Consider the following 22,756-nt stretch of genomic DNA (forward strand, 5'->3'; position numbering starts at 1 on the left):
GCAACTAGTACGCCCTAGACTTGAGGAGGCACATCTATCTGGGCAGTATTCTCAGTTTTCCTATGTTAAGTTCAATTGTCTCAACTGTCGGGGTAATTAATGGTCGTGTAGGTCGGCGTTGTGGACCGCAGCAAGTAGTTGCGGGACGGATGTAGTTGGCAAAGAAAGGTTAGGACAGAATTTCGGGCTTGTTTATTCACGACTAAAACCGCAGTGCTTGCAATATACAAACCGAGAGAAGTAAGTGTGTTGCACACTTGTCTGTGTACCTGTCGGTCCCTGTATTCTACGCGCGATGTTTTCGTAATCAGGGACGAAAGACGCTCCGAGGAATTAATAGTAGCTTCGGTGTCTGCACGAATCGCGTTGTAATGAGCGGATCTGTGCTGTCGTATAGAGTCATTGGAAAATTTCAGAGTACCGCATTCGTTTTCCGCGCGCCGCTGGCTCGCCTACTGCCTGATGCGCGTCACGTGACCTCACGTCGCCATATCCCTTCCAAGCGCGCGCGCGGAATACGTGTCTTATGCTGGAGTTCCTCTTTTTTCGATTGTTTCTCGCAGTGTACACGTGAGAGATTGTTGGGCTTCTGGGTGCGGCACCAGGCCTGCGCTAGGAAAGGTGTGTTCTCTGTGCTTGAAAGAAAAAATTAATCTGCATTGGTGATCAGTGTGGCTTCATAGAACCGACCGGCAAAAATTCGTGCCTCAAGGAGCACCTTGTGCTAGATACGCTGGTTGATTGGTTTCAAATTATTTTCATTTAGCCGCGAAAGAAGCGTAGGAAATACTCAACGTGAACATGGTGCGCCTGATCGCAACATGTGTTTACCTTCCAACGCAGTATATCTGTTTACCTTCCAGCACAGGAATATGCAGCATCCATTTTACTTCAGGAATTTTACAAAAGCTACCCTCACAGTAAGGTAAATATCTAGCCAGCTGGCAGCAGATACATCTATATTCAGTTGTGCGTTATCACACTCTCTACTCGTGCATGAAAGCGTATGGCGCGTGTTCGTAGGCGGATCGATGACCGCGCGCACCTCTTCGTTTTTTATTTTTATTATTAATGTAAACGTACATAAAGCTTTATGCACAGATTTATTAGTTATTTATTTACAGTGGCACGTTAAATAAACCCAGGGTGTGGAAATTTTCGCAGCTCTCCACAACTGTGTTTCATAGTCTGAGTCACTTCGGGATGTTAAAACCCCATAAACTAAACCAACCAACCATATTTGTTGTGTGTTCGCAGCTGGCGACTTCTGGACAATGTGTGTCAACCATCAATGTACGATTTTGATGCCCTTTCAATTTTTGACGGCAGTTAATGAGCGAGGTTCTGGCAAATTGGTGGCACAAGGTGTACGGCGATGAAACATCAGGGGATACCATGAAACAATGAAAAGTACAATATTCACAACCGCGCGGTGATAGCCATGGTATCGTAAGCCATGTTTTTTTTTTCGCGCTGAAAATGGGCGAGGCCAGTGCTTTAGCTTTCGTTCCTTTAATGACGGCGCCGCAAAAAAAAAAAAAAAAAAAAAAATTAAGTTCGCGCAAAACAATATGCTTCAACAAAGCCTGCTTGGCGTTCTTGGCGCAGAGACGGCGATACTAAATTGTATCTTAGTTTGTTTAAGCTGTCTCGGCGAACCTGCTGCTTCACTTTATGTTGCTTATACAAAGCGATTCATCGTTTCAGAGCGTGATAACGATCCGCACCTCGCTCCGTGTTTTACCATGTCCGGCCCCGCGGCGCCGACGGACGGCATTCTCCACGACTTAATATACCTACACGTTCCTGCGATTTTCGCTGACATGCTATTTCACACTCCGTCATTTTATAACGTTGTAACACCTAAGCACTGCGCGTAGAAAACAAGTCGATTCAAAGTGCCGGGGATTTGCAATAGCAGGCGACCTGCAGTTTTCGCCGATCCACCCACACACTTACTTTTTTCCCTCGATTGCTGACTACGGTATTAAAGTTAGCGACCGCACAATCAGTGTTGACACTGTCTGAATAAACGTGCCAGAGCCTTCCCGTTTTGCTGAGTTTAAAAACACGTTACAAGCCTACGGATGCGGTCACTCGCCGTTCAGACAGCGGCCGGTCCCGGCGGCCTGGAATGGAAATGGTGCCCGCGGGCACCTTTGCGGTACTCTGAAAATTATCCAGTGACTTTACTGTCGTAGGATCAAGAGCGCCCTCTGTGTGGGTGCCGGTAAGCGCTAGGATAGTGGCGGTTTGCAGCGAGATCAGTAAGCAGTATACTCTGAGGACAGCTGATTGCGAAGCGATCCCAGGGACGGAAGAAATATATGGTGGCCAAAAGAAAGTGCGAAGCCTGATACGTCATCTGCGGCGCTGCAAATAGTAGTTCGAGCTGTCACACGTGTGTGTCGGTTTGGGACTACAGGGTCGGGAGGAAAAACCTTATTTGAGGGAGTGATAGCCAGACTGTCAGATATGTACTCGCTCTTCAATGTTTAGGCTCTGAATGCAGACAGAGATTGCGGCTGGAGTTGTATTGGGATCTATACTTCACTGGAACATGGTTGGCTATGAATAACTTTGTCCTATTCCTCTGCCTCAGCTGCTTGGGTTGGTGGCGGCTATCTCAACGGAACAGCGGAAGCTGTGTACAAGAACGGCATCGTGCAGTGCCATGCACCGCTGGGATACGCAATTAGTCTGGTTATCGGTAAGCAGGCAGCGTGCTATACGCGAACTTTATCCGCTATTGACTGAGCGTTGAGCTTCATATATGGGATTAATAGACGGCCTCTAAAGACGGCACATCCAATATTTTTCTATTTCGAGACGGCGGAACTTTTTCGCTTTTTACTTTCTTACGGTAACATAGCAATACAATCTTTCTGCGCTCCCGGTGGCAAGAGCTGGGGCGTCTTATTTTCTTTTCAAGTCCCACTCTAGTAGTTGTCCTCTATGGGAGATTCTCGTTGTGCAGTGCAAGACTTAGGGTTATAATCGCGATCACATAATGCTGATTCCCCCTTTCACCCAATCATTCATCCCCTATGTGCTCCATTTTGCATATCCGTAAAGTCTAGTATATCGGGACCGCCCTCATTACTCACGTATGTCCGCTCTTCCTTTCGACCGTGATGATCATCACATCGGTGCACTGCGCGCGTTTCAAGACCGTCTCCCGTTTGCAGGTGGAACTTTTTTCTCCGATAGGATGCGCTCTCTAAAACCGGTGACCATGCTGGACCCATTCCAGCAACGCTACGGCCGCTGGATGGCACTACTCCTCTGTTTCCCAGCCGTTTCCGGCGAAGTACTCTGGACGGCTAGCGTTCTGGCGGCGCTGGGTGCGTCTGGTTGGTTCACGTTACCTCACGTGCTTAAAATATCCGTTGTTGTGAGTCCGGTGACTACACGTAGTTTGTTTTATAACACCTGTTTGAGGGCATATTAAGTTTAAAAGCGGATACCCAACACTTCTGTATGCAGACGCAACAATGAGGTAGCGCACAAGAGTCGCGAGATTACCTCAAACCCTTGCGAGGAAGCTTTATTTGGGGCCCTATTTCCCCAAGAACTTTTTAGAACTGTTTAGAGCTGTCATAATACAAGAACGGAGATAGGGTAGCTTGACACACTATGTTTGATATGCTTTGTTCGCTGCCATATAGGTACAGATTTTGGGGGAATCACATTTAATTATGCGGCAACTGTACAATCTGAAATATAATGTTTCTAGAACAAGCTAGGTGATTGGAATGGTGCAGCCTCCCAGCAAAATCTCGATTTTAAGCATGCACATGTCCTTCGCTCGCGTTGGATAGTCAAAACCATCATAAAAATTGTCCGTGCATTTTGATTAAAAATCGCAAAATAATGGAAATTTTCCATATAATCTGTGAATGTATTGATTTTCGTCTTGAAGTCATACGCTATTCTAAAACATCGTGTTCACAAACTTCCCGCCACAGAAAAGCCCTTATCCAGAATTTTTGTAAGTGAAATGATTGTTTCCATTACTCTCTTTGCGACCTTTCCTCATACGTTGGTTATCGAAATGTGGTGCCTAATAAGCTGCCTGTGTTCTCAACGCCGCACTCGCTCGCAGGCGACGCAGCGGCTGTACTTTTGGAAGTGGAAGTACGTTTCTTCGTAATCACGTCCGCTATGGTCGTGTTCTTCTACACTTCGATGGGCGGCTTCTATGCAGTCACGCGCACGGACGGCCTCCAAATCCTCGCTACTTTCGTCTGTCTGGCAAGTCTTTTTACTTTAGCCCAATGTGCCTTCTAACTGCCCTATCAAATAGCGGCACCAAATCAACCGGAGTGACTCGATACCTGATCCAGAGCACTTTCAACGCGCCTTGCTTTTAAAGTAACTGTTCATATTTTGAATCATCCCACAAGGATAAGAAGTTTTCAGAGTTCGTCTAACCTGCATTGATTATATAGCAGAGTGACTGTGATCTTATGAGAATCAGTGCTCTTCAGTGCTATTGTATTAGGCTTTTAACTTTCGTACTCAACTCCGTCACTTTGCCGGCCGCAACGATTCTGCAGTTAACCCTTCCAGCAGTAGTGTTGTTCTTTGTGCGCGCAGTGGATCTGCGTGCCTGCCTGTCTGGGAAGTAGGGCTGTTGGCACGGTGGCTCCTCCGCACAACGATTGGATTGGCAGCGTGGATTCCGGCGATGTCAGCCCTCTTTTCGACCGTTTCCTAATGGCTGCGCTCGGAGGCATCCCATGGCAGGTGAATTCATTACTTAACCAATAATGATGCCACCTGCTGATTATATTGCCAAGTGGCACAAGGACTGCCGCCTAAGGCATTCATTTTCAGATCATTTTTGGCTCCCCGCGTGCACCGCATTTTTCGTGCCCTATTTGTTTTATTTATTTCATTGACCCACTAAACAGACCTCTACCGCCAGGCTGTGACTTGCGTGAAGGCACAATGTATTCGTAAAATGAGTGACTTCTTCGTATTGGCTTCAGTAGTCATAATTGAATCAAAACATTCTTAGGCATAGTATACAGTACAAAGCCTACTCATGACGTTCGCAGTTATAACAAAAGGGTTTTGTGCTACCGTAAAATTATGAATTAGAGCTACGGCACCGAGTCTCAGATAAAACGAACTGTGACCGCGCAGCTCAATCATAACGAACAGGAAGACCTGCACATTCACCGCCGCATTTGAAAGACGTGCGCTCCCTGCCAAGGCGGAGACCCGCCCTGGTCTCGCACTTCGCCCTTAAAATAATGAGTCATTGCATACCGCAATGAAAAGGGGAATTTAAAATGCAGTCAACCGCGAACCAAGCGCCCCTTAGGGTGTACAACGTCTATTCGGTGGCGCGTGCATGCACCTCGATAGAGCAATGTGTCTCGTCAGCAGTGTGGAAGCATGCGTAGTAAGCGCCTGAAATGGGCAGTTGCGAAAAGTAAATTGCTGCACACTGCCATTGATCGATCAGCATCAATGATTTGATGTCTTAATGCTAATCACGAGATGTGCCTTGATGGCCCACCCGCTCTCTTGTGGTGTGCGGTACGTACCAAGTCGGATCCCCGCCTTCTGCGTTGCTGTCGCGCAGAGTTGGCCATGTGTTGTCTTCCCCCGCTGAATCAATATATTTGTTTTTAATACTTTTTCTTGGTGTCTTGGTAGTGTTTGTTGTTGCTCGCTCATTTGCGCTCTGTTCTGTCGTTTAAGTTCAAGTACAGAAAATTTCAGTTGTACGTTTCCAGCGGAGTCTCGTGGAATTCTTCTCCTTGTGAATGAGTCCTTTCCACTGTTTTTTTTTTTTTACGTACCACGCAGAGGAGATTATATGAGCGTCGCTTATAAAGTTAGTATTATCGGCATGAAGATAGAGGCAGATAAGAAAATGCGGCTAGAGTACCAGTTTTGTAATTATATATATATATATATATATATATATATATATATATATATATATATATATATATATATATATATATATATATATATATATATATATATATATATATATATATATATATATATATATATATATATATATATATTCTTTGCTCAAGACCACGCACTTCTGCCACTGATGGACAGCTGGGGCAGACCATCGCACTAGACCTCTTCATTATTTGCGTGCTGGCAGAGAGTTCACGCAAAAACTCAGTTCCTCGTCATCCCGGAAGTGTTCTCGCGCAGTGTGTTCTTCATGGAAAGGAAGAAAAAAGTTATTTCCTGCGAGTGTGGGTGTATGCGGAGCACGTGATGTGGAGTATGATGCAATGTTTTGTAGCCTGACGGCAGCGTGCTTTGTCGTTATCTGTCCTGGGTGAACAGCGCATTGTCATCGAGCAGACAGTAGATTTTCGAAAGCACGCGGCAACCTTCGTAATGTGCAGGTTGCTTTAAAAAACGGTGTGCACTGAACCTGTACTCACAGTAACGTGTTACACTATTCGGCCGTTATCCACCGGTCAGCAAGCGCTAGAGCCCCCGCTCTCGTCGCAGTTTCTGGTGCACCGGTACACCAGCCCTCAAGAGACGGTCAGCAAGTCCGTTAGTAGCCCAGGCTTGATTAATTGATATGAAATCTTCTGCATCATTTGACGATATTCTTACGGGCTTGAATATCATCGCTGTAAACCGCCATTAGCTCAGCATGAATCGTATTTGAATGGCAGCCCTTCAAATAAAGAAAGCGAAACACAGAGAGTGCGTTCAATTTCTCAAAGAATGCTTTCAACTTTGGCGTCATGCTCTAGCGGTATTTTGTGCTGTTATACATAACAAAGTTTGTTATTATCCGCTGAAGTAGGTAGATGTACGTTCATTGTGATGCTTCACCTGTGCGCCTTTTATAAAGTTATGGTACTGATCATAAGAACTTGACGAATGCCCCTCGAAAAGCGGCCTTATTGTGTCTACTGCGAAAAAGAAAACATGCCACAAGCGACGTTTGAAATAAGCGAGGTTTTTTAAACTTTGCGTTTTTAAATTAAAATACGTCAAGTCCAGATACTACGACCTACAGATACAACCGCCTGACCATCTGGAGCCCTCCATTAGGGCGCCGCTTTCTCTTTCCGCTTTCATTCTCACCTTGCTCCCTTTCCTCCCAGTGCTGTTCAGAAGAACGCGGAGAAAGTGTGACAGTAGATACTGCACCTTCCCTTTCCTATCAACAAATTTATTACTTTTTTTGTAGTAGGTGGTAGCTGGAAGCTAGCATATGACCCCGCACTGAATGTACATACGTAGGGTTGCCTGACGTTATGTTTCGCAGGAGCTGCCAGCTCTGTCCTCTCCTTTCATATTGCCAGGTGCCTAGTATACCGCGGGGTCTCCGCGCTATGCCACAACGACGACGAAGCGATGGAGCGTGAGGAGCGCGCTGCTACTAGACTGTGTTCGAAGTTAGGATTACTTCTTGGGTCCGTTGCACGTCGCTGTACATGCCTACACGACCATACGTCTTCTCGCACGTTTGCGGGTCCTTGGGACGTGACAATGTGCGAGAGTGATATGAGAATGAGACTGCCAGACGATTTTCACTGAGTGAGGCCCGCTATCCTTGTACCATGCAGGGACGTCGGTATGGCTTGTTTTAAACCGGACTTTATATTTCGGGCAGTAGCATACGCTATCGCGTCATATCGTTAAATGCGCAGCTGAAATGGCCTCATAAGCTTTGAACAGTTCTGGTATACGTAAACATCGTTGCTGCGTCTTACGACGCAGGTCTACTTCCAGCGAGTGCTACACAGCGATACTGACTTCGACGCGCGCATGGTCTCCTACCTCTCTGCCCTGGGTTGTATCGTCCTGGCCATCCCTCCCGCCGTAATCGGCGCCGCGGCCAAGAGCGCCAGTGAGTGCCAGTCTCTTCACTTCAGTCCAAGAGTTTTCGCGGCTGAGGGCTTCTTGTATGTCTTGCGCAATTATATGCACAATCTCCTTATCTTATTAATATTTATATTAGACGAAGAAAACTGTGCCGCTGCCTTTACTTAAAGGTTGGGTCATTTGGTGCCTTGAGTTTGTCCATCACTTCCTCTTGCGGTCCAGAGTGTAATGTTCGCGTACAAGCTTTTAGTGACTCATGCTGTAGTAGTTGTGACTATAGGAAGGAAAAGAAAATGCGCGGGCCTGCTACTGACTCTGTAGCTGAGCCACCTCCGCTGCCTCGTGCAGACAGAAGAAGAAAGAAAAGGAAGAGGGAAAGAAAGACGCGCGCCGCAACAACAGCCGTCGTCCACCACCGAAGCGGTGGCGGGTGCAATGACGGCCTACAACAGATAAAAATTCGGTGGCAGGCTAGCCCCCGCCGCAAGCGGTGGTGACCTACCTGTCCCAGCCCCATCAGATGGTCATCTAGCTGGTCATGCTGTCATGGACATAGCGTGTCCCGGGTTTGCGGCGTTCTGATTGGCCGAGGAGGGATGCGTCCCTGCCATCTGCAATCCCACACTTGAACGCGCGCCAAGGAACGCCACGCGACAGGAGCCATGGTGTACCGTCCAAACGCACCCTTGTCGTAGAAAGTGGGACAGATACTGCGCCTTCCCTTTCCTGTAAGCCAATTATAATTATATGTAACGAATGCCGACAAGAGGCTAACGATGGGAGGCATATTATAGGATAGGAAGGGTAGGCTTTCGTCTTTCTCCTCTTAAGAGACATCAAAGAGACCCTGTAATTTTTTTTTTCTAGCTTTGATGGAATCTTGATCAGTGCAACATTGAAGAGAAGGGGTGAATGAACTGGAGGCCTGGGGTGTTCCTCTGCTGTACAGCGTAAATTTGTCCGATTTGTGCTCTTTAATTTGGATGGTTGCTTCTCGCGTTGAAAGTCCCTTACGTAGTTGTAAGCTTTTGCACCTGCGCCGAGATCTTGAAGGTTTTTCTAGTATTGCTTTGTGTTTGACGTTATTGAACGCCTTTGCTAAGTCCAGGCCCAGGATAACTCGCGTGTTTTTAGTATTATCCGCTTCGATGATCTAGTGTAGGATTCGCAGCATAATGCCCTGGGCCGACAGACCAGGTCTGAAGTCAATTATAGACGGAGTAGAGTCCGTTGCCTTCCATTTATCTGTTTAGTCTTGTCTGGATCACATGTTCCGTGAGTTTCCCCACGCACGACGCCAAAGAAATTGGTCTTAGATTTTCAGTCTTAGCTTTTTGCCAAGTTTGGGGTTCAATGGCGATCTGCGCTGTCTTCTAGGTGGTCGGAAGTCGTACTCGTTGCCAGCAATCTTGCATCTTGCGCGAGCAGTGATTGAGTCATCGCCCAGATTTCGCAGCATCTTGTTGCTCACTTCATTTGGCCGCGCTGCTGATTTTGATTTAAGACGGCCAATTTAGCGTAGTTAAAGAAATTCGAGGCGCACTTTAGACCATTAAAGTGCGATGAGGCGGAATACTTTATAGCGCGGTGGTTATTGAGTCGTTTGCGCGATCTTTAGTGAAGTATGGCTGACTGCTTACTGACTAGCGCCTGTTGAATAATTTGACAAAGTCGGACATTAGATGTTTAAAACTTTGATTCGCGTATGCTCATTTCTGAATATCCAAGAAAGAGGTCTCGCTTTTGAATGTAGTCATAGATTTACTTGTGCTTCACCGGGTCTATATTTAGAATCATCGATTTGTGGTCAGGGGAAATGATAGGAAACTAGGCCTACTGGAACCTTGCTGAGCTTCTGGTTGAGCTTATTGTTGTTTACGTTTACACTTGGCAGCATGAGCGCGCTTGGGTGCTTGCGAAACGGGGCGTTTAAAGATGCCATCCGTGCAGTGCACTTCACAAAGGGGAGACGGGCGCTGTCATATTGGGGCGATGGGCTTCTCTCGTACCACAGGAAATAGTTAATGACTACCCCCTTGAACGCGCAGTCAAACCGGTTTCTACGAAGTCATGGAATGGTCACGCCACCCCTCGCATGATGTTCGCACCACTTGTCGCGCCACCTGTTGCACCGTATTGGTATATCCCATTGATGTCATGATAATCATCTGTTAACGTCACGTGGTGAATTCACTAATTGTAATTGCTTTATATGTGAATAATGTCACGGTTTCTTTTGGCGACCCGAGACGGCAGTCCAGAAGGACAGGGTCAAAAGACAAGGACGGGACGTTTCGGCACAGGAGGCAGAAAACAGGAGCTGAAACCAGGCAAAGCAGCGGCGGCCGATTTCATGCGCACTCACCGCGATCTTCCTCTTCTTCCTCTTTATCGCCAGCCCGCCCCACGCAGACAGCAGGAACTATTGTTATGACGTGTAACAATATTATTCTACAATAATTCCAATAAATTTTAGTTTTGTAGGTAATTAGTCTTGTTTCAGTTAATCAATAATTTATTTCGTTAATCGATATGTATTGGCGTTCGATTCGTAGCCGATGCTTTTTTGTTTATGGGACCTCACCCGTTTGTGGGTGATGACGTCGTTTAATTTACATGTCGAGTGTGACAATTTCGGCGGATGGACGGACGCCGGCGCGGACTCACTCATGTGCCGATAAAGGCTTTTGCCTTAAGGATGTGTATGTGGGCTGGATCGGTGGGTTGATGCTAGATTAGGCAGTGAGACCCCATGTGTGCCAGGTAAAGGGCAGTGAATAGGGAGAACGTGGCACAGCTGTTGTATGTTGGTTTATAGGAAAGTAGAGTCACTGTATCTGTCACACTTTCTCCGGGGACACCTGACCTGAACCACGCCATAAGAGAAGGGAGCATGGGAGGAGTTAAAGCGAAAAGAGAAATATGTGCCGGATTGAAGGCTACGGAGTAATTCGGACGAGCTGGGTATCCTTAACGCCACTCTCTTAATGGCTGCAGCTCCGAAGGCTTTGCACCTCCTGATTAGCTAAGCCGCGTGCTGCACGGTCGCCACCTTCTCTTTCACGCTTCAAATTGATGGAGAGAGAGAGAGAGAGCTGCTTCAGACAGACACCGGCGAAATCCGTGACTGCAGCCAGCGGTGCTGTTCACTAAAGGTATATAAAGGTATATAAAGGTATATAAAGGTAGTACTGCTTTCCCCGAATTAAAGTATAGCAAAATGTAGGTGAAAACAATGCGTCATGTTCTGTGCGATATCAGCGCACAATAAAGGACGGAGGTGGCTGAAATTTTCGGAACACTCCATTATGGCGTCTCCCAGTCTGTGTCGCTTTGGTACTATAGATTCCGTAACCAAACCAAACAGCTGTGGCCCTACGCGATGGCTTAGTGGATAAGATTGTCGACTACTAAATCGAATTCGGGTTCGAGCCCGACTGCAGCGCTTTTGTGGAGGTGAAATGGAGAGGCGTCCGTGTGCTGTCCGAGCCACCTTTATCTAGTCTAGATGGCTCTGGTGCTATGCGATGCCAGTGCACGTTTAAGATCCTCAGGGGGTCGAACATACTCCGTAGCCCTCAGTTTGTCATAGCTTTCTCTCTTCATTTCAAGGCGAAAGTCTTTAATGCCTCATGCGGTGTCCGGCGTCTGCCGCCTTATCACACTAAAGTTCTCAATCATCCTGACAGCCATGCCGGACAGTTCTCCTTTTAACGCGGTAGCGTTAAGAAGCTCGTGTCGCAGAAAAGCCGGTGTCGTCGGCGTCCAGTGAGCGATAAATCCCGGCATGCACTTCATAAATAAAAAGCAAGTTCTAAGATGGGCTGGGTGGGAATCGAACCAGGGTCTCCGGAGTGTGAGACGGAGACGTTACCACGATGCTTGAAAGCGGTATAAAAGCGCTTCTAGTGAATGCGGTGTTGCCTTAGAAACATGCCGTAGAACGTTATACTGCAGTGTATATCGGTAATTATGAGCATGTTACTTACAGAAGTCGCAGTTACACGAGTAGCGAAGTACGTTTCCGCTACATTTCTTCTGCGCTCTGCGCACATGCAGAGCCATCTTGCGGCAAACAAAGAAGAACCCCTCCTCGCAATGTGCGGCGCTGCCCCGACACGTGGCGCGCCACTCGCCCCTGACGTTTCGCCGTGCACCCTCACAGGTTGTAGAATCAAGCGTCTTTCCTTTCTTTAGATCACTATCTTCGCTCACCCGCTTCTCCCCTTCGGGCCGCGCGGGTACCGGTGCGAGGATGCCCCAATACCCTTGCGTTTAGTAAGTTTTCTCGACGAGGTGCAATAACGCTATCGCGTTCCACTCTTAAAGGCGAAGCTTAAGCGTCCTCCAAATTTTTCTAGCATCATGCCAGCGCGGTTGCGCAATTAGTAAAAAAGGTAATCAGTAATTAGTTTACTATAATGAGTAATTAGGTAATAACTGAGTAGTAATTGGTAATTATAGTGATACTGACTGTGATCATGCTAGTGACAAAGATGACGGGCTATGACGTCATTACCTTGTCATGACCGGATGTGACGTCATCGTACCGTCACATCCGGCCATATTAATGACCGGAACTGACGTCATAAGGACGTCAAATCTGGTCATGATGTTACCAGGCAATTGCCGGGTTGCCAGAACCTAGATGAACGCGCGCAAACACATTGTGAAATCGTTGAAAATTATAGATTAAACGGAAAACTACTGTCACCACCGGATAAGACACTAAGCAATAGAGAGGCGACCGACTGACGGCGACTGCAAGCTGGAAATTTCGTTAACCCAGTATTGGCCTTTCACATACTACAGGGGAACAGGAAAATGTTCTTTGTAAACATGTGGGGAGAGGGGTACTCTCGACCACATTATATGGGGATGCGTCGACTCCCCTGGAGTCGAAGGAAATATCAATAGCAGAGAGAGCTGGGAATTCGCCCTGCTGCGGAGCGAAGACCCCGCTCGGCAGCAACAAGCCGTCCGCCTGGGGGCCGAGGCCGCGAAGTGACAAATTCTTTGTTAGCCTTTAGTCGCGGAGGCTCCAGCCCCCATCCCCTAGGCCTGCGGGCCGGGGGTGGGGATCAAGGGGCCTCTATTTAAGGTGGACAATAAAAGTTGTCGTACATCCATCCACGCATATACGAAGCTGACCCTGCCGGGCGTTCCATGCAGGCGTCCGTGCGGTGCCTTTCATTTGCCGCTTCCTCGAACGCCGCACTAAACAGCATAAAGAAGCAGACGCGGTACAGCAGGCATCAGCGGTGTTTCCAATTGGTTTACAGGAAAGAAAAGGCACATTATCTCTCACAATTTTCCGCGACACCTTAACCGATTCGTAAGGAAAAGGAGGAGGGCTGTTACTGGCCCCACGGGGCTGGGACTGCTAGGTGCCCGCCGTTTCCGGTGAGGGCTAGCCTGCCACCGCTGGTTGTATCGGTTACAAGCCATCATAGCACCCGCCACCGCTTCGGTGGTGGACGACGGCTTTTGCTACGCGCCTGGACGATTGTGACTGTAAATTATCAGGGTCAACAACTCACGGCTGGTTCGGTAATTACCAACACCCCGGAGGAAGCGAAGGAGGCTGCGATCGCCCTCACGATAAGCTCAACCTCAGCCCTTCATATAATTAGCGACTCGAAAACCGCAATAAGAAATTACAGCAAAGGCAGGATATCCTCATTAGCGCTCAAATTGCTACTTGCTTCTCAAACAACTCACCGTTCAATGCAGCTAATCTGGACACCAGTACATTCCTCCATTCCTGGTAATGAGGCTGCCCACAATTTCGCCCGAGGACTCGTCAGCCGGGCGACGGGACAACCCCTCATGAGGTCGACGAGAGACCGTATGGTTTCCTATCAAAAAATTGCACTACACTTCCGTCAAACACGTACCTTATACCCTCCGGGACGCAAATCTCTTACAAATGCACAGGAGGTCACTTGGCGAAACTTATAGATGCATTCCTTCCCAAATCCAGTCATTGTACACACCACGTACTCTAACTTATGCCACCAGAGGGCCAACTTCACAAGACCCCTCTCCGCGGGATCTGAAGCTCTCCACCTGCGAGCAGTGGGAGGCCGCTATACTCACCTCGGGCCCGGTAATCCAACTGCGGGCCATCGAGCGTGCAACCCAGGTCGCCAGAGCTCAAGGGCTCCTGGCTATCTAGCGCGGAAGCTCCTGCCTGCCTGACTTACTAAAATAATAAATATTTATCCTCCTCCTCCTGCTACGCGCGTCTTTGTCTCTTTTTCTTTTCCTTTCTTTTCTATTTTCTCCTGTCCGCACGAGGCAGCGGCATTTTCTTTTCCTTCTTCCTATAGTCGCAACAACAACAACAGCAGGAAAAGGAGGAAGGTGGGAGTGAAAAAGAAAGGTGCCGTAGAGAAAAGCTTTGGACCAACGCGCAACAGAAGCTTTTGCCTCAGAGCGCTTTAGTGGTCCAAATTGCCCCCTAGAATTATTGAAGCAGCTTATACCCATCTCCATGCCTACATGGTCGATCGCATTCAACTGCACTTCCTTGCTTTTCAATTAAATTTCTCCACTGAAAAAAAGCAAACATTTATAAGAAATTATAACAGGGGTAAGCTGCACTAGCATATCTACTTTGTATTGGACTGCCTATGCAAATCGGCTGTAATTTGTAGAGCATAATCTCTACTACTTGAGGTGCAACTTCAAGTTTCTTCTCGCTGTGTGTGAATGACCTTGAAATAATTAAGTGTATATATGTGCCGAAATGCTGAGAATTAAGTGACATTCTGCCTTCATTTCACGGAAAGCAACCTAAACAAAAACATAAAAGATCGCAGAGTGAAAAGACGCCGTGTTGCCGGTGTAATCGCATGTACTCCGACGGCGAAGCTTGAGCGTTCCCTTTATTAAACCGTGCATAACCTTGCTGAACCATGCAAAACCATGGTTTGCATGGTTTAGCTCGTCGTAACTAGATTCAGCTCCTGCTTTAAACCTCCATGATGTTTTTTTTAGACTTCACAGCAGTTGGCTACCTAGGACCATACCATCTGCGCGATCAAGATGGTGTCCGAGTGCTGCCTTACTCCATCCACTACCTGACGTCTGGTCCAGTCCCCATTCTGGGCATGATGGGTATCACAGCAGCTGTCTTGTCTTCCGTGGACTCTTCCATGCTCAGCGCCTCTCTCCTGGTGACCAAGAACATCTACCAGGCCCTGGTTCGGCCTATGGTGAGTGTCCGGTGACAGTTTCTCTCGATGCGTACAGGCAGGTATACTTTGCAGATTGAGCGAAGAGGCGCAAATGACGCGATGAGGAAATTAGCAACATCTTGCAAAAATTAGCCAGAGTGTATAAAATACTAACAGGGAGCACTCATTAGCACTCACTTAAGCGCAGCCACCAGGCTACAAATAAAGTCTGGGAAGCTTTCGCTGGAGCTTTTTTGTTGCAAAAATATTACAGGGAGGCAAATAAATCTCCTTACGTGAATAGGGAGGTACTGAGAGCTCCGTGCCCACTTTCGTTATGAGCATGTTTGCAGCATGTAACTATAAGGTCAACTCGTTGCTGACTTTTTGTCTAGAAACGCTCGTGTCACGTGATCAGCTACCATTAGCGCTATCAATAACTAAAATGATCGCAATTATCACAATCTTCATCACTTCCAATAAATTACATTATCTTATCAGCAATATTATTTGTAACTTTATAATCTGACGACGTCATATAATTAGCGTTGATAGTGATCTAAATTCCCAGTGAGTTGTGTTTTCTGTGTTGTCTTTTATATCATTATCGGTATCATGATTAGGATTACTCAGAAGTAATTTGTTCGTTGCATTGCTATGACCTACCTGATTTTCATTTTTGATCTATACTGTTATTTATTTGGCTGTCGTTAGTTATCATCGTTATGTGTACGATGTACACATCTCAATCGTGGTCACATATCCTGTCCACACATTTTGTCCACGCTACCCATGAACCAAGAAATGGTTTACCATTAAAATTCGGCATGGCCTGGCGCTTGAAACTCGGATCAATGCCTTTACGTGGCTATACGTCTAACAAATGAGCGAGCTACAATGGCTGTCACACCAGATAGTAAGGTGAGTATATGGCTTTCTTAAAAGATGGAGGAGGCGTTGTACAAAGATTAGTCCAACACTTTTCCTTCTTCAAGCTTACTGACAGGTTCTCCGTAGCCTTTCATCTGTTCTGCTAGCCCATTAATTATATCAGCTGGCAGAGCCACTGCTCCGGAGAGGCGGTGGTCACAGGTCCTTAACCTAGACAGTGATGAATATTTCTTCATCCATTAAGTTCTTGCGAAACTGTAGAGTTTTAGCGACCTTACGGCTGCGCTTGGGTTGATGCTATCGAGTAATTACTCCTTAATTACAAATTATACTCTAACTTAAGGGATTGTCCTAAAGATTCAGACATAAAAAAGACAGGTTCTTTGTTTCGCATGTCCCGAAATTATGAATGGTGAGTATATTAAGAGCCTGTTCAGTTTGAGGATATGAAGGGAAACACTTGGATGGATGTCGGGCAGCTGCGTGTGAGGTACATGCCGTGGTCGTGCATTATATAAATTCTGCACGTTTATTCTTGTGCTACGAGTTTTGCACTTTTTGTATTGGGATGTCTCCTTATTAAGTTCGGTAATCTTCACTCCAAGTTAGCTGTTCTTTGAACACTCTTTTCATTTGCTCAGTCACAGTTTTCCTACTGAGGCAATGCCCTTCGCAACCAAGTTTCACAACTGGCCATGATGTGACAGCATCACGTTAGAGCTGCGTTGGTGCAGACAAAAAGGGCGAACTGACTGTATGACACAGACACACGGATGTAAGCGCAGGCAGCAAGCTGCGATTCTTTGGGCCTTCAATACCCTTTTCATCAACTTATTCCTGGCTCATCTGGGTCGAAACCACGAAGTAACATTAGAAAAGGGCTGACAGTTGACACTCTGAATTCGTGGCATCTAAAACTTTCGTTCCAACAGTAATGTACGGTAGACAAAGATCAGGAAATTATTAAGAACTAGGCGAAGAATATTTAGACAAAATCACTCATGTTAGCGTGTCTATGTTGGATAGCCAAATGGGCCTTCTCTTCAGCCTCGTGTTAAATATGTACTCAGCGTAGGATCAGAATTGGGCTTTTGGGTAATTGAACAGTCTTCTCTTAATACTTTTGAACATGTGCATATCTTGCGAGTAATATGTTGCTCGAAAAACGTACCTTGAGAACCCTGTCCTGATAGAAACCAACCCTATTTTTGGTCGCCGGCGGGGTTCATCTAATTGTGCGAGCGCTAAGTCATCAGTAAGTGTATCCCGTTGGGATTCGCACGTCAATGGTAGTGTTCACTTTTCACGGGTATGGAGATTACCTCTTCGCGCAGTGACGCAATTGTTCGGCATAGGGGTTATTCCCCAAATGAGCAGTTGCCTGTGTAACTACTGAAGCTTCAACAATTCGTCATCTGGCCAGTTGCTATTCGGGTGGGCCATAAGGAACACGGAGTGGACGACCACCATAATGCTTTTCTGTGCGGTCATGTTATCCACGTGAACTGGCTAGTTCGTTATGGATTTTGATCATGAATTGTATGCTTGCTATTACTTTTTGATAAAGTTTATTACTTGAAATTGGAGGTTAGGGGTAGTTGGTTAGGAAAGAGTTGGCGAGGGAGTAATAGTCGACAATCCTTTGCCCAGGAGTCTGTTGGTCTTAGCGGCGGCTGTGGCTCGCTGCACTAGCATGACCGAGGCTCGTCCGAGCCGGTTACAAGGTTCTCCCTTTGCTCAGGGCTAGGGCTATCTATTTTAGGCATTATGGGGCTAGGCTTACATCTATATGTTGTGCGGTATAATGTAGTAGTAGCTCCGCACCAAACATTTTCTTGTATATCGTGTGGGCCATATCTTTTGGTACAGGGCTCTGTTCGCATATGTGTTTGTAGGCGCCGAAGTGTAGTGGCTTACTCTCGGCATAATGTGTAATGTGAAAATACATACTTTCTACGACTTCCCTACAGGCCCGTATTGTGTCCTTGTATATTTCTTGTGCTGTGAAAGTTTCTACCGATGGCTCCGCCGCCCGGCTAGTAAAACCTCAGACGACGACATCTACCCTAGCGTTACCTTGCACCCCTGCGTCAGGGACCCAGACAATCGTGTGTTGCTTATCTTCATCTGCTTCTTCATGCAGGCCGGGCAGGAACTTGTTCGCTATGCGAGTAATCCTGTTTTGAAAGGCTCGACAGACGGCTTGGGAGTTGCAGACTTTCCAGTAACTCTGTTGTCTTCGGTTTGCTTCCGAGACTGCTAGGCCTATTCCCAACCCTTCCGCCGTCAGGATGCATTTGGTTTGCATAGTTGTTCCGTATACGGGCTTGCTTCGTGAGTCAGTGACCATGGCTGCGGTCGCCTCAGCCTTTTTGCCTCGCTGCGTCGACGCACATCACAAAATGTTTTCTGTTTAGATGTTTGTCAAGGGTCTTGGCTCTGACATTTCTTTCGTCATGGTTAGCTGAGTCCATGTTCTTGGACAGTGGTCTGACCGTAAAAGCGTCTGTGATTTCTGGTGCGACGTTTATCGTTTGTGCGTTATTGTCGTCTTAATTGAATCTCCGAATTTAGTTGAAGTATTCTGATCTGGGAGACGATCATAACTTCGCTATTTTCTTCAAAGGTCCAGTGCATTCCCGGATCGTCAAACTTGCTGTTAGATTGATATTTCTGCCGCTTATTAACCCGCGTAAGTGGCAGAGAATGCGAACAGCGGATGACTTGAGAACATCTTTGTTTTAGGGAACCGAGCATCACTAGCAGAAAATGAATTCAAGCAAGCAAAATTAGTGACTTGCGGCGAGCTTCGCTGGTAGCAACAGGTGTTCACCCCACTGCTCTTGTTTCTTCAGTGACCGATATCTTATATTTCTTGCAGGCAGCTGAAGATGAGGTGGCTCTGGTCTTGCGCCTGATGGTGTTTTTGATCGGGTCGTCGGCCACCTACATGGCACTGTCCGTGGAGTCAGTGTTCGAGGCGTGGTCGCTTTCCTCGGAGCTGGTCTACGTGCTGCTATTCCCGCAGTTGCTATGTCTCCTGTATTTCAAAGGCAGCAACACGTACGGCTCATTAATCGGTACGAAGCAAGAACTCCAAGATACTAAACACGGATACAGATATAGTGCAACGATGACCTTGAAGAGAACAGAGTACGCACTCTGCCTGGTAGTGTGAATCCGAATTGTATCGAGACACCAGATTTGCGTCGAACTCTTGATTATGCTTGTGCAAGTAGCAGCCGACTGAGAATGCTAGGAGGTTTTGCGATTCCTTGATACACAGTAGCAACTATTTCTTAATGGTGGAAAATAGCCCCTGCACTTGCTTAATTTACGCAAAATTTTAACGCGAAAGCATTTCTTGTCTCATGCTTCGTGTGACCAGAAAACGTTCTTCGCATTGACAAGAAAAAAATCGCTTTACCCGGTGATCTGCTTAGAAGGTGGTGTTACCATTCGAGCAGGTGAGCTTCCTTGGCCTAGTTGTGAGGGCACTATACTATAGACGCAGCCGGTCACGCCTCGTGTAAAACTGCAACACACTATTGCGCTGTGCAGTAAAGATTCTCATCTACATCAGGTTCCTACTGCAATACAGTTTCGTGCCCTTCAGTGAACATAGCGTCTTGAAGTTCTACCTGCGCCACTCCTTCATTTAACAATGGAAAAAAGCCCCGTCACCAGATGGTACACGTTCTTTGTAGAAATAATGAAGTCGTAGGGGGAAGGTGATGCGACGATATTAACAAACGTTTTAGCATTACGGCGATAATGCAGAAAGTACACCTCTGAAATTTTAAATGTTACTCCCAAGTAACCCAAGAGCATTTTCTCTCGTCTCTGAAGCTCGAACCTTTCTGAGCATAATATTCCTGGTACGCAGTGCTATTCAACGTGGGCACGTGAATTCTATGCAGAGTAATTTGAAAATCAGAAACTAACGTGCAAATGCCGGAATATGATACATGGCAATCGTTCTGCCATTTTTACTTTTTGCGTGTTCGTTTTGCACATAAAAATATATATAAACACATTCTGGTTTGCTTTTGGGGTTTAACGTCCCAAAGCGACTCACGCTATGAGCGACACCGTAGTGGAGGGCTTCGGATATTTAGACGACCTGAGGTTCTTTAATGCGCACATATATCGCATAGCACACGGGCGCCTAATTTCCCGCCTCCATCGATAAGCGGCGGCCGAGGCCGAGATTCGGCCCCCATCCTTGGCCACAGCAGCCAAGCGCCCTAACCACTGCACCACCCTAGCGGGGCTTCTCAGCAAATCCTAATACCATACCAGATTTCTAAAGTGACTAATCATAAATATTTACGATCTTGATAATCGTATGTACTGAACGAACTGTACAATGCGCAAAACTAATCCAAGACTGCGAAACGAGGCAAATTTAATGCAGATATTGTCATAACGGTATGCTCACAGCTTCTATAAAGCATATGATGCCGCAGAATGGTAGTCGACGTACTATCTCTCACGATAGTTTAAGAACCCCTTCATTAGAAGAAAACGTGCTATTTCTGCTGGTTTAGGCGTGGACCATGGTGGCCCCCCCAAGGCTCGCATATCCCACTAACACCGCAGTTTGCCGCCCGCTTTAAATCCTAGGTTCACTGTAATCGCTCTGGTTTTCAGCCTTCATCGCCGGCATTGGCATCGAGTTTCTTTTGGACAAGACGTTACTAGGAATGCCGATGATAACGCATAAACGTGATGCATGACGCATGAAGGCTCGCTTGCACCACTAGCACTGCACACTTTGTCATCCGGTGTAAGCCTCGTATCCATCATGGACACTCTTTTGGGGTAGGATTAGTGGCCACTCTTCCTTAAATTATTCCTGCTCTTTCAGCCTTCATCATCGGCTGTGGCTTCCACTGGCTGTTGATCGAGTCGCCACTAGGAACGCTTTCACTCTACCACAAACAGGAAAGCCAGGTGCTTCCCTTTCGGCTGACGTGCATGGCGTTGGGCGTGGTTACCATCCTGCTTGGCTCGTACGTTGCGTCGAGAGGCTTCGAGAAAGGCTGGTTGCCAGCACGCTACGACATCTTCTACTGCTACCGCTATAAACAGCACAGTAAAGACGTCCACCCTGCCAGTGGAGTTCACGTCACAGGCCCGGCACCCCATCGCGTGATGGGTCCCATCCAAGGCAAAGCTCCCATCAACGTTTCTGCCCAGCAGGCTTCGAGTCACATTCTGAGGGCGAGTTCAAAAATTGGCGCAGACGACGAGGTACCCGATCTGGGCATGAAAGAAGTTGGATCTACGGCCAGCAAGTCCAGCACAGTGTCCAAAAAGTCCAGCACCATTGACAGTAGAAAGGCCAAAAAAGGTAACCGTGTACACACCAGCAGGCGTCGGAAAACCAGCTCTTCCACAGACTCAAAGAAAGAGAGGAAATCCAGCGTTGGAGACCTCAGAAGCAAGACCAGAAGGAGTGATGCCCCGCTGGCGAACGATGTCAAGAAAGTCAGTGGCCCTTACATGGGAATACACAATACAGCAAATTCTCTGAACCGGAAGCAAGCAGCCAAAGACGAGTCAATGACCATGGTGGTATGGACTCCGATGAAAGTCGCCAAATGGGAGCCCGCATCCGATTCTAAGGTGGTCGAACGTCAAGATAGTCTGGTGGAAGGTAGCGGGGCATCCAGGCGTAGCCTCGATCCGAGCAAGACCGAGGGTGTGGCAGCTGGAACCTCGTCTAATGCTAACGCCGCGGACCCGTAGCCAAAAGAAACAACGGGCAAATAACTGGACCGGCTTCTCCTACTGACCACGAAAATCACGTTTTAGAAGGTTTCTTGCAGTGTGAGATTCTTTCAGTGCCGTTGCACGCCAACTAAGGGCTTGGCAACTTTTACGACGTATGGCTATGTGCGCACGGCTGCAGAACTGGATAGTTGTGCGACGACTGCGTACAGACAAACTACTTTACTGCTCGTTGTGCGCATTATACAATTTTTTTGTCATTAACAAATTAAGTGCGAACTGACTACCGTGCTGCTCGCATTTCGCGCTTGGCAGCGCACCCTACTTCTGTAGAACATTATCTTATTTGTAGCAGTGCGGGAATTTGGCGAGATATCGGGAGCCATGTTCATCGTCGCCTGCTCCTCTTGGAACAAATACGAAATGAATGCGCTGAAGGCCAATGGTGTTGGCCAGAGTGGCCAGGTTATTGCAGTTATCTGATTCTTCTCTGCTACTGGCGTTTCGAGCTCATGGACACTGTTTACACACATGGAACGGTATGTGTAACAATCACATACAATTACAGTGTGCAGACCTCATTTTTATAGCCCCCGCTGAAGGTATATATATTTAATTGGTTTGCCTGCAAACTGTTCAGCGGGGCTTCCTGGCACTTCTCGCAGTCTAAATCTTGGAAGGATTGAGGGCATAGTTTCCTTCCCGCTTTCGAGAGGTGATGGTCGCTGAGGATCCAATACTAGGCAATCTGCAGGGAAGGAGGCAAGCCACTAAGCTTTAAGCTTATGACGGTCTGTATGCTTCATGTAACGCGATGATCCATCAAGGTTTCGTATAGCGTTTGGTTATCGTAATAAGAGGATTGATGTTTTTCTGTACTTGGTGCAATTGCTCACGGGCTATGAAATTGGCGCAATTTCGATACGCAGAAGCAAACGTTCGCCCACAAGTATTTTTAGTTTCGGTATACACCGCGCCTACTGAGTTTTCACTGGACATTGGCCTCACAGATAACTTAAATCAGGTCAAGTTATTCAAATGAAATCCCGAGCGCGGCGGTTGCTTTTCGGTAGAGGCGATATGCGAAACGTCTGCGTATTGTGCGAAATTTG

The 22,756-nt window shown here is 47.0% G+C and overlaps 1 protein-coding gene across 1 annotated transcript; it reads left to right on the plus strand.

Annotated features, from left to right (window-relative positions):
- Positions 1-3,188: 3,188 nt before the first annotated feature.
- LOC146197004 (high affinity choline transporter 1-like) lies at positions 3,189-21,662 on the plus strand. Its single transcript, XM_084597107.1, has 7 exons — positions 3,189-3,344; positions 4,106-4,254; positions 4,600-4,749; positions 7,732-7,861; positions 14,839-15,056; positions 18,790-18,988; positions 20,779-21,662. The coding sequence occupies exons 1-7, from the start codon at positions 3,212-3,214 to the stop codon at positions 21,660-21,662; spliced, it is 1,863 nt and encodes a 620-aa protein (XP_084453233.1). The 5' UTR covers positions 3,189-3,211.
- Positions 21,663-22,756: the final 1,094 nt, after the last annotated feature.

Source organism: Amblyomma maculatum, chromosome 3, assembly GCF_055883805.1.
Source record: "Amblyomma maculatum isolate TAMU_Amacu chromosome 3, ASM5588380v1, whole genome shotgun sequence".
In the NCBI taxonomy this organism is placed as follows: Eukaryota; Metazoa; Arthropoda; class Arachnida; order Ixodida; family Ixodidae; genus Amblyomma; species Amblyomma maculatum.